General features: G+C 34.2%; 1 protein-coding gene across 1 annotated transcript in view; it reads right to left on the minus strand.

The window, feature by feature from the left end:
- ITGA8 (integrin subunit alpha 8) overlaps positions 1–17,540 on the minus strand; it is a 171,601-nt gene that overhangs the window by 35,953 nt on the left and 118,108 nt on the right. Inside the window, exons 22-27 of the mRNA XM_070767084.1 lie at positions 16,128–16,207; positions 14,588–14,668; positions 12,995–13,100; positions 10,145–10,303; positions 9,894–10,016; positions 6,137–6,250 (exon numbers count right to left, since the gene is read on the minus strand). Of these exons, the coding sequence (XP_070623185.1) occupies positions 6,137–6,250; positions 9,894–10,016; positions 10,145–10,303; positions 12,995–13,100; positions 14,588–14,668; positions 16,128–16,207 (663 nt within the window). The remainder of the gene's footprint in view (positions 1–6,136; positions 6,251–9,893; positions 10,017–10,144; positions 10,304–12,994; positions 13,101–14,587; positions 14,669–16,127; positions 16,208–17,540) is intronic.

Genomic DNA, 17,540 nt, shown 5'->3' on the forward strand with positions numbered 1-17,540 from the left:
CTTCAGATTGTGTCCCCTTGTTCTTGTGTTCACTTTCCTATTAAAAACACTTCCCTCCTGAACCTTATTTAACCCTTTAACATATTTAAATGTTTCGATCATGTCCCCCCTTTTCCTTCTGTCCTCCAGACTATACAGATTGAGTTCATTAAGTCTTTCCTGATACGTTTTATGCTTAAGACCTTCCACCATTCTTGTAGCCCATCTTTGGACCTGTTCAATTTTGGACCCGTTCAAAAGTTGGGGACATTTTAAAGGCATTCACATCATACATCAGTAATGTGGGGGCAGTCCTTCTTATTTATCTTTACCATTGGCAGGCGCTATAATTGTTAGGGGAAAAATAAAGAATGCTTTTTTCTATTAAGCTTTATAACTTTATATCTATGTTGTCAAGGTGATCAGTTTTAGAGAGAACCACAAAATGTCTGTTTGCAGTGATATTTTTTATCATTCTCTGGAGTACTAGCACCTTTCCAAATGTTAAACATATTCAAATCTATTATCATACTAAAAATGAGTTTCAGCAAATGTGAAACATATGGATACCTGGATTCCAAATAGCTAAGCACTTCAAAGACATGCTGAGTATAGAATCTGTTTGCACACTATCCAAACTCAGGCAGAGGTAATTTGGAAAGCACATCACCTATCAGCCCACCTAAGTAGTTAAAGCAATTTAAATGAGTTCTCAGTGGAACTAGTGATGGATTATGGTGCCTGCTTTGGTCTCAATGAAGCACAACAGCAGAAATCAATAACCCACCCCAAAGATATATAAGGCATGTAAGGACAAAATAAAGGACATCTGGCCTACAGGTGGGATTTCTGAGAAAAGATGTGGAGGAGGAGAAAGAAAAGAAAGAAAGAAAGAAAGAAAGAAAGAAAGAAAGAAAGAAAGAAAGTGTTTTATCCACTTTAACTGGTCAATTCTATTGAGAAGAAATAAGATTTCTTTTCAGATCATCTAATCTGTGAGATGGGTTTGCCACTAATTCCACATAACTAAGTTGCATCGGATGGGAAATGAACACTTCGACACCAAGCTGGCTAAAATGGGTCACTTTATTAAATATTAACAGGAAGACCTGCAGGGGTCGCTAACTGGGGCGGAGTTTCCTGAACACAAACATGCTTGGGCAATTAAATGGGCATAACTCCATGCCTGGTCAGGGTGAGGCATGGCCCGCCTACACCCAGAATGTGGGAGGGCTCACTCTGTATTACCCGGAACCGGAAATGACATAGGTGATCCCCAAGGGCACCCCCTTCACACCATTCTATCTGGTGAGGAAGCATGAGTTGTGCAATGAGGGTGCCAATCATCTTACAAAAGATGCCCAAAGGAGAACACACAGTTGCTACTGATACCCTTTCCGCCCCGTTTCTGCCATATAGTAACTAAGTATATATACATCCAATTGTTGAATCAAAATCTATTTACATACAGATGCACCCTGTAACCACAAATCCATTTCACTCGTCCAGGATGGAGTAGGCGAAAAAACAATCCGTAGCAAATGCTATAAGATTGCAAAAAAATCCTACTGATACTCGGCCCCAAACCAGGCAACCTTTAAAAACATCCTGGATTGAGCAGAGGCTGGATGGGTGTCTGCTTGGGGGTGAGGGAAGCCGGGGGAGGGGAGCAGGCCCTGATAAAGGGTGCTTGCCCCGCCTCCGGCTTCCCAGAATACCTGAGCAGCCACTAAGGTATACTGATAACAGTGCCAAGTTGGTTCCCGCCTTCAGCAACTGTCAGCTGGGCGTCAATTCGCCGGGCCTCTCAATTCCTTTGTGTTTGGCTTGCTTACTTATAGGGGGAGGAGAATCCTTCTACACAGGAACAGCAATACCATGGATAATCGTCTACATTGGTTAGTGGAATACATAATTTTTTAGGCCAAGGATTGCATGTATCCAATGAATGGTATTGGCGAAGGGAGACCCAAGAGAAAAAGTGGCTTTCATTTCATAGAAACATAGAAGATTGACAGCATAAAAAGACCTCATGGTCCATCCTGTCTACCTTTATTCTATTTCCTGCACTTTATCTTAGGCTTGCACTTATTCCTGCACTTATTCCTGCACTTATTTAAGCTTATCCCAGGCATGCTTAAATTCAGTTACTGTCCATTTACCAATCACATCTGCTGGAAGTTTGTTCCAAGCATCTACTACTCTTTCATTTCATTTCAATAAAAAATATTAAACCAAGTTATTACAGTAGTACCTCTAGATACGAGTATAATTCATTCCAGAAGGGAGCTTGTATGTCGAACAACTCGTATCTGGAACAAATGGCTTTATACTTTGTTTTTCCCCTCCGAGATAACCAAAAGCAAGGATTCTTGCGCCACCTAGTGGATGCTCGGCTCGTATCCCGAATTTGAGCTTGGGTCTGGAACAGAAATTTCTCTCCCCTCGTGGCTCGTATCTTGGAATACTCGCATGTGGAAAAGCTCATATCTAGAGGTACTACTGTATAGTGAATATATTTATAAGTTAAACATTTAGCAACCTTCTTTTCTATGACACCAAAAAGTAACATTCTGTGGCAATCTACAAAGTCTATTTGTCATATCTAAGGCTGTATGCTATCTGGAAATTTTAAATTGGAGTTCTATATAATCTATTGTTTTGTTATAACATAAGACTGGTATATCATGCTTCTGACACAATTCCCCCCATAAACTGTGGGTGGGGAAAGAGCTTGGCAGGCCCCCAGAGATTCCCTATGAGCATATTGGAGCTCATGGTTCCCCATTGCATATTCTATGCTATATTGTGCAGATTGCTTTTTCAGTGGCTGTGTACTGCCTTTAGAGAGAAAATCAATATAAATCATAATACAAATACAATTAATAACAAAATAAGGTTAATTCTTCTTTGAATGAATTAGACAACTGATGATTTGAAGATTCAACTACATCAATGACAAAATTCAACATATGTTTCTGTTTACATTCAAGTTTTGAAACACAGCCAAATTCTTCCTTATTCTTCTTGGCTTTGATTCAATAGGCTTCATTATCTTTGTTGGCTTTGGGGGAGACCTTAAGCTCCTTATTTATCCAAGCTTGTTTAATCATCTCACTTCATATAGCTCCAGTTTGTGATAAAATGTTAGGCTTTAACATGACAGATTACAATTAGCTGCAAGATGGAACACTCAGCAAGTGTTATTTAATACTGTGAAAAGTTAGCCAATCATTGAATAAATTACACAAACTCAATATAAAGATAAAATTCATGGGAATGAAAAATGCATTCTTTATTCTTAAAATTAATGATAATGGATTAAATTAAGATTATACTTTCATATCTGAAAGCAATTGCTGTTAAATTGTTTTGTAATATATCACACTGAGCTAAAGAATAGAATTATTGTATGTTCCCAAACTCATCACCAAGGTGCTGGAAATGCAAGAAGGAAAATGGAACTTGCTATCACTTATGGTGGACTTGTTTAAAGGGGAAAAAAATTGGAACAAAATTAGATCATGGTTAAAAGAGATAATAAAAGAAGATATAGGTGGGAAACCTGAATTATTTTTATTAACATAGAAACATAGAAGATGGATAGCAGAAAAAGACCCCATGGTCCATCTAGTCTGCCCTTATACTATTTCCTGTATTTTATCTTAGGATGGATATATGTTTATCCCAGGCATGTTTAAATTCAGTTACTGTGGATTTACCGACCATGTCTGCTGGAAGTTTGTTCCAAGGATCTACTACTCTTTCAGTAAAATAATATTTTCTCATGTTGCTTTTGATCTTTCCCCCAAGTAACCTCAGATTGTGCCCCCTTGTTCTTGTGTTCACTTTCCTATTAAAAACACTTCTCTCCTGAACCTTATTTAACCCTTTAACATATTTAAAAGTTTTGATCATGTCCCTCCTTTTCCTTCTGTCCTCCAGACTACAGGGTTCCCTCGATTTTCGCGGGTTCGAACTTTGCGAAAAGTCTATACCACGGTTTTTGAAAAGTATTAATTAAAAAATACTTTGTGGGTTTTTTCCCTATACCATGGTTTTTCCCACCCTATGACATCATATGTCATTGCCAAACTTTCATCCGACTTTAATAAATATTTTTTAACTTTAATAAATAAACATGGTGAGTAATGATCTAAATGGTTGCTAAGGGAATGGGAAATTGCACTTTAGGGGTTTAAAGTGTTAAGGGAAGGCTTGGGATACTGTTCATAGCCAAAAATAGTGTATTTACTTCCGCATCTCTACTTCGCGGAAATTCGACTTTCGCGGGCAGTCTCAGAACGTATCCCCCGCGAAAATCGAGGGAACACTGTATACAGATTGAGTTCATTAAGTCTTTCCTCATAAGTTTTATGCTTAAGACCTTCCAACATTTTAGTAGCCTGTCTTTGGACCTGTTCGATTTTATTATTGGGCATATTTGACAAAAAATATAAAAAGGAATTACAGTATCTGATTACATACATCATTACGGCGGCAAGAATAACTTATGCACAATTTTGGAAAAATGAGGAAATGCCAAAAAATGAGGACATAATTATAAAAATATTGGAATGTATTGAAATGGACAAATAATGAAGAAAATAAAAGAAAAAATAAAATCCAAAAATTACTTAGTATGGAATAAATTATATGAATGGCTGGAAGAGAGAAAGAATAGGTAAAGGATTAATGGAAAATGTCAATAACTGAACGATTGCTAAGAAAGTTAAAGATAAATTATTATAGAAGAAGCAAGATTATTTTATATAACAATGCTATAGAATAAGTAAAAAATAAAGGAAGAACAAGTAAACTACAAAATGTAAATATATATTTAAGGGAAAATATAATTGTGGATATTAGCTGATGCAAACTTATTGTAAATAGTGTACAGGGAAATTGTACCCCTACTGGTTTGTTCGTTTATATATCTTTATGTGTTATGTGTATTTATTAAAAAAAATAAACAATTTTTAAAATGAATAGAATTCTTTATGAGAATGAATATTTTTTTCTCCCAAACATTTAAAATATTTTCTGGTGTGATCTGTGAGTATTGCTTAAGTCAATGCTGTAGAATAATATAATGGATTCACATATTCATTTATACAATCCTGAAATCACCTTATCAACTGAGAGAAACTTGGAACTAATATCTGACAAGATTTACATACTTTACAGAAAAATATATATAAATTGATTGATGGATTGACACAGTCCCTGCATTTTTTTGAGAACTAATATGGTCTAGTCATTAAGTTGAACATCTGAGAAATCACATTTTGCTCTTCCTTATTTTCAGCTTTATATATTGTATATTTTATTACAAGGTAAGTTTTAAAATGATGCATTGAAAACATCAGAAAAAGAAAAACATTTATTTCATATTTAATTAAATTTGTTTGATTATTTATAAATCAAAATGTTTCCTAGTTGATGCATGAACTGGAGTAAAATGGGACTGCCAGTATCTCTGAGAATTGCTTACAGTTGTAATTTACAGAGTTATCCTATGCACAGGATAGCTTGCAGTTAGGCTCAAGACTGGCTCTGCCTTCCATATTTCTGAGGTCAGTAAAATGAAGACGCAGATTGCTGGGGGAAATATGCTGACTCTGTAAATCACTTAGAGAGGGAGGTAAAGTACTGTGAAATGGTATATATCTCTGTGACTGCCTTCTGCTGCACGAATCCCAGCGACCAGTTAGGTCTCACAGAGTGGGCCTTCTCCGGGTCCCGTCAACTAAACAATGTCATTTGGCGGGACCCAGGGGAAGAGCCTTCTCTGTGGCGGCCCCGGCCCTCTGGAACCAGCTCCCCCCAGAGATCAGAATTGCCCCCACCCTCCTCGCTTTTCGTAAGCTCCTTAAAACCCACCTCTGTCGTCAGGCATATGGGAATTGAGATATTCCTTCCCCGTAGGCCTATACAATTTATGTATGGTATGTTTGTGTGTATGTTTGGTTTTTAATAAGGGTTTTTAGTTATTTTAAATAGTAGATTTGTTATATGCTGTTTTTTATTATTGTTGTTAGCCGCCCCGAGTTTACGGAGAGGGGCGGCATACAAATCTAATGTAATGAATGAATGAATGAATAAATGAATGAATGAATGTCTAAGTGCTACTCTTATTTAGCTTTCATTTGCTTACCTGTAGAAATGTTGAAGCCCATAAACGAGATCGGATTTTCAATGCTGCACTTTTCCCTTTTTCCAAGAGCCCCACTGAACAGGTGATCATTAAACATTCCACATTTGTGCAATTCTGTACACAAAATAAAAAGATATATTAATTACTTATTGAAGATATTCACAGAATCAAATTCCATCAGGGGAATCTAGAATGCCATTAAAAAGTTAATGAAAGACAAGAAATGCTAAGTTTTTAAAAAAGAGAAATAAAAGCAGCTTAGACCTCTTTTTTTTTTAAAAAAACCCTGCCTTATTGGAAACTTATTCATTAAAAAAAAATCTATATTTCTGAATGAAATTCTTAGCTTTGATGTTAAAAGTCAATTTCAATTTTTTTAGTAAGCTGCATAAAGAAGTAGTGCATATATTGATATTTTGTAATTCTTCATAACATTCTAACAACATTCTTTTTTCTCTTACATTTAAAACATTATTAGGATGCATGAACTTCTATATCATTCCATCAGTATCTAAAATACGATTTGCTGAATCAGTCAGCTTAACATTCAGTTCTTTTTGCTGTTTTATTTTGGATGTAATAAATACAGTGAAAATCCACTTTTCATTACAATATGTTGAAAGCATAGTGCTGTTTAGGGAATACAAGCATTTTGTGAGATACAGTTTAGAAAGCATTGGCATTTGCTAAGTATGCTCTTAGTATTTCAGCAGAAATCATCAGTAGTGTAAGTAATCATCATATTAATTAGAATAAGTGATATTTAGTAGAATGATGTTACATCATAGGCAAGAAAGAATAATCTCTACATATATGAATATGAGTGGATGCCAATTGCACAACATGACAAAATATTAAGCTATAAGCCTTCTGTGTTCAAATCCCCAAATCTCCTAATACAGAACTATATAAGCTATATTTTTGTAAAATCAAATGTACTCTTATAAAAATGTTATATGATGTTACATTGTGTAAATACAATGTTAAATTTGTAGCCTGAATTATAGAATATCGCAACAAATGTTTCTTCATTAAAACTGAACGAGTGGTTGTGTTTTCTTTTTTGTTAAACTCCCATCTACTTCCTCGACAGGAAACTGATTATACAGAACTTACTGAAAGGCAATATTTTAGAGGAAGAATTTGTTTAGCTTTTCTTATTTAATCACTCTTTAATCTAGCCAAAGTGTTTATTCTCTGTAATGTAGGAGCAATGAAGACATGTCTTTCTATTCACAGTTGTAGTAGATCAAAAAAGAGCGTCATAATTAAAGGCCAAGTCAGATACTTAAAAAATGAAACAAAAACCAGATGTATATAAGTTGGATAAAAAGACTATTTTGTTTGATTTTTGTAAGAATTGAATAAAGCCTTCTCATTTTACAGGTATTTTTTGACTTATGACCATAATTGAAGTCAATTTTTCCATTGTTAAGTGAGTCAGATTTTATTTTATTTATTTATTATTTGGATTTGTATGCCGCCCCTCTCCGAAGACTCGAAGATCCCATTTTATAAATTATTTTCCCACAACTGTTAAGTAATCACTTCAGTTGTTAAACAAATTAATTAAATGAATCTGGCCCCCACCATTAACTTGTTCGAAACTTCAAAGTGGTGATCATATGACTCCAGATATTCCAACTATTTTAAATTCATCCAATTGTCCAACACTCAAATTTTGTTCTTGTAACCATGAGGATGCTGCCATAGTTGTGAGAACTAATCATAAATAACTTTTTAAAGTGCTATTGTAACTTTGAACAGATGGTTTTAAGTTGAGGATTACCTTGATTTTGATAGACTCACAGGATAGTCTGGGAAAATCTGCATTGTTATTTTTACTACAACATTGCATATTCTTACCCAACTTACTTGTACAAAGACTTTAACAATTGAGACAGCCATTTATTCAATTTGCTTTTGTAGTTTACAGGTTAATTTGCTTTGATGGTTTACAGGTTAGTTATTACCAAAAAAACAACATCATCTTGAAGCATTATGGATGAATAGACTCTCTTATATTTTAATAGATAGCCTTCCCAGAATTTATAATTTATAATTGCTTAGTCTTAATAATCAGAAAAAGAAATGAAGAATGAGAATTGGTAATTAAATTTGCAGGTCTTAAAAAACACACTAAATAATGCCAATGTGAAATATATTATAAAATAGATCCAAATATAGATTTGAATTAAAATAGAGAAGAATCAATAGAATAAAAAGTAAATCACAGAGTATATTTGCCTATTTTCCCCAGTTCTTTTGCCTTTATTTCTCTAAGATGAGGGGAATGTTACAGAAAGAATAGAGAAAACAACCTGATTTCATGGGCAGGATATTTTCTTGTACATGACAAAAGGTATTTTTAGTCATCATTATGACTCAAAAGTAAAACTGCATATGGAAATGAATAAAAGATCTATTATAGTTTCCAGTCTTGATACAGCTAATTTTATATTTGTAAATTGATCTGAAAGTTCCACATCTTGTTGTCTACTAGTTAGAAACATAGAAACATAGAAGTCTGACGGCAGAAAAGGACCTCATGGTCCATCTAGTCTGCCCTTATACTATTTTCAGTATTTTATCTTAGGATGGATATATGTTTATCCCAGGCATGTTTAAATTCAGTTACTGTGGATTTATCTACCACGTCTGCTGGAAGTTTGTTCCAAGGATCTACTGCTGTTTCAGTAAAATAATATTTTCTCATGTTGCTTTTGATCTTTCCCCCAACTAACTTCAGATTGTGTCCCCTTGTTCTTGTGTTCACTTTCCTATTAAAAAGACTTCTCTCCTGGACATTATTTAACCCTTTAATATATTTAAATGTTTCGATCATGTACCCCCTTTTCCTTCTGTCCTCCAGACTATACAGATTGAGTTCATTAAGTCTTTCCTGATACGTTTTATGCTTAAGACCTTCCACCATTCTTGTAGCCCGTCTTTGGACCCATTCAATTTTGTCAATATCTTTTTGTAGGTGAGGTCTCCAGAACTGAACACAGTATTCCAAATGTGGTCTCACCAGCATTCTATATAGCGGGATCATAATCTCCCTCTTCCTGCTTGTTATACCTCTAGCTATGCAGCCAAGCATCCTACTTGCTTTCCCTACCGCCTGACTGCACTGTTCACCCATTTTGAGACTGTCAGAAATCACTACCCCTAAATCCTTTTCCTTTGAAGTATTTGCTAACACAGAACTGCCAATACAATACTCAGATTGAGGATTCCTTTTCCCCAAGTGCATTATTTTACATTTGGAATCATTAAACTGCACTTTCCATTTCTTTGACCATTTATCTAGTAAAGCTAAATCATTTACCATATTACAGACGCCTCCAGGAATATCAACCCTATTGCACACTTTAGAGTCATCGGCAAATAGGCAAACCTTCCCTACCAAACCTTCCCCTATGTCACTCACAAACATATTAAAAAGAATAGGACCCACAACAGACCCTTGTGGCACACCGCTTGTAACCTGACTCTGCTCAGAATACTCGCCATTAACAATAACTCTCTGATGTCTACGCTTCAGCCAGCTGCAAATCCATTGTTATAGTTAACTATAAATGGTTTCCTAAGTGATGGTGTTAAATGTCTGAACACAATAAATTAATATTTGAGGAGAGTGGGAGTGTTGCGAATATTTTTTCTCTCTACAAAGACAAGCTATAGAAAGTTCTTCCATGTTCATGTAAAATGAGGGTCTTTGAATATATAGCACAAAAATATCTAATTATCTCACCAGAATTTTTGCAGAGTTTTTTTGATACTCCACCAATTTGGCTTCCCTCCGTCCAACCGAGTGAGAGATGGAAGAATTGCGTAAAAAAGCAGCAAGCTCCGGAGTGTCTTCTGGGACAGCAAACTACAGAAAAGATAAATGACCCTTAAATATTTATATATAATCATAGAATTAATGTACTAGCATCATCAAATTTCTAAAAGTATAAAAAAGCAAACTTTCAATGAACAGGAGAATCAAGACTATCTTACTTTTACTTCCAAACTGTTAATTGCAGAACTTGTTTGACACTTCAGAGGTCCATGTGTTTGAATGTGAAGGATGTAAAGAAGAAATTCTGTTTTGCTCAGTACTGGCCATTCCACATACAGGACTGTATCATTGATGGCACTTGGTCCAATGTTGTGCAACTATTTGAATAAATAATAATATTAAAAATTAAAATGTTAAGCTTTTTTAAAATTCACATCATTATGCATTTTTTAAACTTTATCCCTACCTCAATACTGCAATCAGTGTTCCCTCTAATTTGTTTGGGGGGGGGGGCGAAAAGTATAGTGTCTGAGCGGCAGTCCCTTCGGGACTGGGCGGCAGTCTTTCCCTCTCACTCTTTCCCTCTCGGTTTCTGGGCAGGTTTGAAAAACTCTGAGTTGATGATGATTTTTAAGTGAGCCATTGCTCACTGCTCAGCTTAGAGGGAACTATGACTGCAATCCTATCAAACTCTTGAGCCAAACCTATGAAAAATTCCCCATCATGGGGTGAACTGAAAACATAATTAGGTTTACATGGGACTGTTCTTGAAAAACATCCAGATGCTGGTTCAAAATGCAGTGGCATATGTGATTTTGTACAGACCCAGATGTACACATATAACACCTCTCCTGAATTGGTTTCCAGTTCGCTTCTGTGAGCAAATCAGTGCTGGTTGTCACCTCTAAAGTCCTACACTTGGGACAAGGTTATCCAAAGGATTGTCCTTCCCTGTTACATCCATCCTTCCCAGATTGGGGAGGCAGGGAAAGTTGTGGGTCCCTTCTCCTAAGGAGAGACATACATCTGGGGGGGGGGGACCCAGGAGAATGGCCTTCTCTGCAGTAGCTCCTTCCCTCTGGAACATCAACCTTGTAAGGACTTGAAGATCTGGTTATGCTAATAGATCTGGGGAACCCACAGTGGGATGGAACCCATCAAATAGCTTGTTTTATTGCTTTTACCATCACCAGGGAGTATTGTTTTTACTCTTTTTATAATTGGGGGGGGGCAGTGTGCGGAAGCTGCTTAGAGTCACTGAAAATGAGTGGGTGGCCATATAAACTCTTTAAAAAATAAATGTGACTGTATGAAAGATGCAAAGATTGCAGATTTGAGTACCGATCGTAAATCTCCTTTTTCAGGGCTATTATAACTTTGAATAGTTACTGAATGAGCAGCTTATGGAAAGTTACAATAATTGTAGTCAATTAATACTAGTTTGTAGTAATGATTTACAGGTATTCTCAGAATTCTGATAATTAGGTATAAGGGATAATTGGCAGCACAATATCACTTCCAAACATTATAATTAAAATTGTCTCTTAAAAGATATGTTGCTAAAACAGCTATGTTATCATTCTGATCAACAGTAAAAGAAATATTTTAATATGTCATCTTAATCATTATTTTCCAAATGTTCTCAACTCTGCAGTTTTCTTTTCCCCACTTCATATCCTACCATTAAAGCTATAATATTTTCAGTTTATTCAAAATACTACTGACATATTACATACTATACTATAACAAGGAACTTGTTGCCTAAAATCATGATAGGTATGCTTTTAATACACAAATGTGTTAATCTAGTGATAGAATATTAAACTTAACTTCAATTATCAATAACATTCAGTAAGCACAATATCTAACATAAACAGTGCTTGCCTTGTAATATTTCAATTTATACATTTTTTTATATTTTGTTATCCATAGTTCCCTCGGAGATTGTCCATCCTGTCCTGCCTACTGATTTGTAAATAAAACCATATGTGAAACATCCTGTTTCACTCTCAAATTTAGTTATCCTTCAAATTCCAAGCAGATTATGTATTCATTATATTTCACTCAATCCATAGTGTTCATTTGAGTAACTCTTTGAAATTGAATGATAATAATATATACAGTATTAACATTTATGAAAAGTCCACATTCATTTCATGATGTGCCTTCTAATTGGTTTTTAATGTGTACTTTATTGTAATTTAGTTTGATTTGTGTAGATTGTTTGATTTATCTAATATCTAATAAATGTTAGGAAAATCACCCTTCTTCATGTCCCAGAATCTTAATTATATTGACGGCATGGTTGTTGAGATTTACTATCTTTCTCTAATTAAGGATATGATCAAAGATTAAGGAATGAAGTATACTGATATATATGTAATGGTTCAGAAAGATTGTTGGAGCACTTGTTTGAGAGCAAAATGTTTAGGAGAGAGAAGGAGAGAATATGTGTGTGAGAGAAAGAGAGAGGAAGAGGGGGAGAGAGACAACATCTAATAGATAGCAGTTTTGCTTATCTAGCGTAGCTCTGCAATTTAAAATAACAGCTCTATACTTAGTCAAAAACCAACCATGGTATCTCAGATCCAATGGGGTTCTTGCTACATTCATGCATGCCAATTGGATGTAGTCATGGATGGGGGTTTTTTCCCCATTTTTCACTATGCTTCTTCCCCACACGTGACCACATTCAGTTGGGAAACTGAAGAGACAATAAAGCTGCACTCAACTGTGAATTCTTATGGAATATTTCTAGATATTGAAGAATAAATAGAATTCCTAATTGGTTCAGGCAGCCAGTGCTGCCTAAAACAAAATTTTGCGATCAACATATCCAGAGATTTGTCGTAGACTGTAGTGGAGATTCTGTGGTCTTCCAAAAGTCTTTGGAATTCACAACAAACTTCAAAATTGCCCATGCTATTTAGAACAGGATCAGCAGAAAAAATTAAGCATGGTAAGAATACTATCTCAGTTGTCAAAAAACTCCATTTTGTGTATTATGCATAAAATTATGTAGTTTCTTATTAGAAAATCTGTTCTTATATTATTTATTTGCTTTTAACCTCATATATATGTTCCACTAAAGGTCCAATCTCATCTTCTTTGGTAGGTTCATCTTTTGGTTTCCAGTTATGAATTGGCAACACAATTTGTGGAGGGTGAGAGACTCTGAAACAGTTCATAAATAAAATCACATTAGATTGCTTGTTTGTTTAACAAAATGAATGCAGAGGCAGAATAGTAAATGATTGCTGACCCTCTATTGATTCATTTATATAAATCATTCATAAGTACCTCCTTAAAAGTATATAAGTCCAATAAACAAGCAAACAAAGAAAAATAAAGTTAAAGCGCAAGTAGGTTTTTTTAATTTAGAAAAGTTACAAATCTTTAGGCATGCTGCAGTATTAATAGAGATCACAATCCATCTCTACAGGCTTTAGGCAAGATATAGCAACTATGACATTAGTTAAGCATTTCTGCATGATTGTAGCACAACTGAGCCGCCCCGAGTCTAGGGAGAGGAGCGACATACAAATTTAAATAACTAACTAACTAAATAACTAACTAAATAACTAAATAAGTAATTAAACAAACAAACAAACAAACAAATTAACAAACAAACTGTACAATTGAAACTTCAATAATCTTTTGTATGGATTCATGTACAACCTGCAAAAAATGGGCAGGGTTTTGATTGTAAAGTTATAATCATCATTTTGAATTTTTCACATCCTTGTGGACACTTCTAATAATAGTTGCAGTTTCCCCAAAGGCTACTCTATTCTATTCTATTCTATTCTATTCTATTAATAGTTAAAAATATTTCTGCGTCCCAAGTGGAACCTTGGCCATATGTTCTTGAGGATGAGTTTGCTGTGTTATGCCCTTGAATTTTTTTTAAAAAACATTGTGAATACCATTGCCCTAAGGCAATTTTGCTACACAAACAGAAGTTTTGGGTAGCGTAAAGGAACTTTGGCTATATTAAATCTAATTTAATAATAATATTTTTTTATTGTGACAAAAGATTGACTTATAAATAAGATGTCATAGTTTTACACAAAAACACACACACACACATGGCAAGGACTAAATTAGCTGTCAAACTGATAGTTATAGTTTTATCATATTATGTGACCACTTAAAAGTCCTGTTAGCATGGATTCATATTCTTACATTACCTTCACATGCCAGCTTACAATTAGGCCAATGTACTAGTTGGGAAATATACTATATATCTATCCATCCATCCATCCATTGGATTTGTATGCCGCCCCTCTCCAAGGATTCGGGGCGGCTCACAACATAGCAATCAGCATACAATGTACAAATCTAAAAATCCAATTAATTTTACTAGAAAAACTTTAAAACTTTACTAACATTTAGAATTATTCTTTCCCATTCCTATTCCCATCACAAAACATACTACATTTAGATACATACATCTAGCCATGCATACAGCAACAACAGATGTGTAAGAATTGTCTTGGTAGGTTAGGTAACCAATAAACTGTCTGAAAAGAAATATATTTTATGACTTATCATATTTGGGAGTCAATAATTACAAATGTCTAAGTATGGTAAATACATAATTACAATACATTTTTTAAAATATGACTATTTTATATTTGACTCAGAAAAAATGTACTTACCCTCTGATCTGTACATTAGCTATTGCACTGATGTCAATCTTAAATTCAACCAAATTACTGTTGGGATTAACTTTATTGGAACTAAAATAAATTAGAGTAAAATTTAATTATGTTTTAAATACTTGGGTCAGAAACATTTTAACTTAAATCTACAATGATCAAGGAATACTATGTTTTTTCCATCACTCTCTGGATGGATAGATTTTCTAAATATGTCCTTGGTCAAAGTAAAATGAACAAATTTGCATCAGTATATTAGCATACAGTACACTATAGTACAGCGTCCATAGTCTCAGGAGAAGAGCGGCATAGAAATAGAATGAATGAATAAATAAATAAATAATTTTTAAAAACCTTATGTTTGTAGAATCCCTCTCCACTTTGAAAAATTATAAAGTATCCTAGAAGACTTTATGCTTGCATGAATTATACATACTGCTATATTCTATATTAAAAACTAAAAGTAATACATTCATAGAATATTCATGTACTAAATCATATAAGATATTTCATCTATTAGATATTCATATACTATAATTTCATTTAATTAAGAAGAGTGATTTTGTTTTAAATATTTGTAAATATATTTAATATCTTGTGGTATCCCCTGGGTTCCTTGGACCACATTTTAAGAAATGCTGGTACAGATTAAGAACAGGTATCCTCATTCCCTACAAATATCTTAGACTGAATATCCATAACTCATTCTCTGTTTACTATATTGTTGAAGTAGAGGAAGATGACCTTCAGACAACTAGGGTTTCCAGAATACAGAGGTGTAACAAGATGTAGTAGTTAAACATACATATATACATATTTTAATCTGTTTCCTTTGGAATTATTGATTGGTAGATTTCAAGAGAATCATTATCATCATAGACTTTGCCCTTGTGATTCAAAGGAGGTAGAAAGTTTTGCCTAAGTTTTCTTTTGGTGTTTGGTAGAGTATCCAAAAATGTACTTTGTTCTCACCAATTATTTCAAAATTTCAAAGTTATATAATAAAAGATAATGTTAATTATATTTAAGGACAAATATATTTATTAAGCCAGAGAACTGTGCAAAACTTTGACTTAGACATGTTGTTCTATTGTTTTATGATAATTTCTCGTTGATATGTTTGCTCTAGCAATGTACAGTGGTACCTCTACCTAAGAATGCCTCTACTTACAAACTTTTCTAGATAAGAACTGAGTGTTCAAGATTTTTTTGCCTCTTCTCAGGAACCATTTTCCACTTACAAACCCGAACCTCCGAAACTATAACCGGAAAAGGCAGGGAGACGCCTCCGTGGAGCCTCTCTAGGAATCTCCTGGGAAGAAACAGGGCTGGAAAAGGCAGGAAGAAGCCTCCACCCTCCCTGTGGTTTCTCCAGTCACAGACATTATTTGCTTTTACATTGATTCCTATGGGAAAAATTTCTTCTTCTTACAAACTTTTCTACTTAAGAACCTTTGTATGTAGAGGTACCACTGTATTTGTAATGCTGGTCAAAGATGATCATAAAGAAATTTTATTTATCTTTCATGTACATTCTTACCTTCGCACTTGAAGCTTGAATTCAATGCTCAGTTCAGGATTTTCCAAATGATGAACAGTAAATCTGATGCCTGCAGAAAACTACAAAGTGATATTATATGTTAAAACTTCCCATATATGACTAAACTATGTTTATAAATTAATATTATATGTTTAAGAAGTTGCCTTGAGTGAAGTCTTGTTAGTTCCTTTTCAGCAGGCATTTCAGCAATTTCTAAAAAGGTGGCAATTAATTCTACGGATATAGGTATAGTACTACCCACTTTTGTCTTACATACAATATTTACTCATTCATTCATTCATTCATTTAAATTATTTAAATTATTGATTGATTGATTGATTGATTGATTGATTGATTGGATTTCTATGCCGCCCCTCTCCCAGGACTCGGGGCAGCTCACAACATATAAAATATATAGTACACAATATCTGAAATCCAATTAACTAATTAAAAATCTAAACCCCATGTTAAAGAAACTAGAGTTTTTACTTCCATCCTTTCCAAAGCAGTAAAATAATTCACACCTTGTCTCTCTATTCTCTTTTCATTAGGGTATTGACCTTAAGGTCCAATATACTGTCCCCTGTCCTATTGTCTCTCCTATATCTCCAATATCTTCTCTTCTATACCTATATCTTTTTCTGCTATTCTCCCATAGTTATATTTTACTCCTTTATTTTCTCCCCCTTTAACCTGATTATTCTACCTGATTGTTATTCTACCTGATTATATCCTCTATAACCCTCATTGTGTATTATTGTGTATTGGACAAAACAAACAAACAAACAAATAATAAATTAAATAAAAATAAATATACAACCAGAAATACAGTATAATTGCTTTCATGTTGGCTTGAAAGCTGATGGGATTTTAAGATTATTACTCACAAGCTTATTGCTACCTCAGGTAGGAACATAATTTTGTGAACTTTTATAATTTTGCGAGACTGCTATTAAATAAAATTTATTTATTTATTTATTTGCTTGTTTGTTCATTCGTTTATTCATTCGGGTCTTACAGATACCTAAAATAGATAATGTATCAGGAATCTAGGCAGCAAATTTCCTGGCTGTGAAGTATTCCTCAAAACCTTTCAATGACAAATTGATGGTCTATAAGAGTCTTAAAAGAAATGGGTATCCTAAATGAAATTTATATTGAATTTATTTTAGATTTTATTGTTATCAGCCCAGAGGGTTTGGCTATCTGATAGCATACTAAAAATTCATTTGATTAGATAAATACCGCATAATAGACACACACAAACACACACAGATACACACAAGTGTAAAGGCAAGTGTAATTTTTTCAAAGTTCCATGATATGTGCCACAGTTCTAGTGATCTATAAAAGCCTCTTTACATTAGCCTTATTGTAATGCTTTATTTAAACATAAAATTGATGTATGTGTTA

The sequence above is a fragment of the Erythrolamprus reginae genome, chromosome Z, assembly GCF_031021105.1.
Source record: "Erythrolamprus reginae isolate rEryReg1 chromosome Z, rEryReg1.hap1, whole genome shotgun sequence".
Classification (NCBI taxonomy): Eukaryota; Metazoa; Chordata; class Lepidosauria; order Squamata; family Dipsadidae; genus Erythrolamprus; species Erythrolamprus reginae.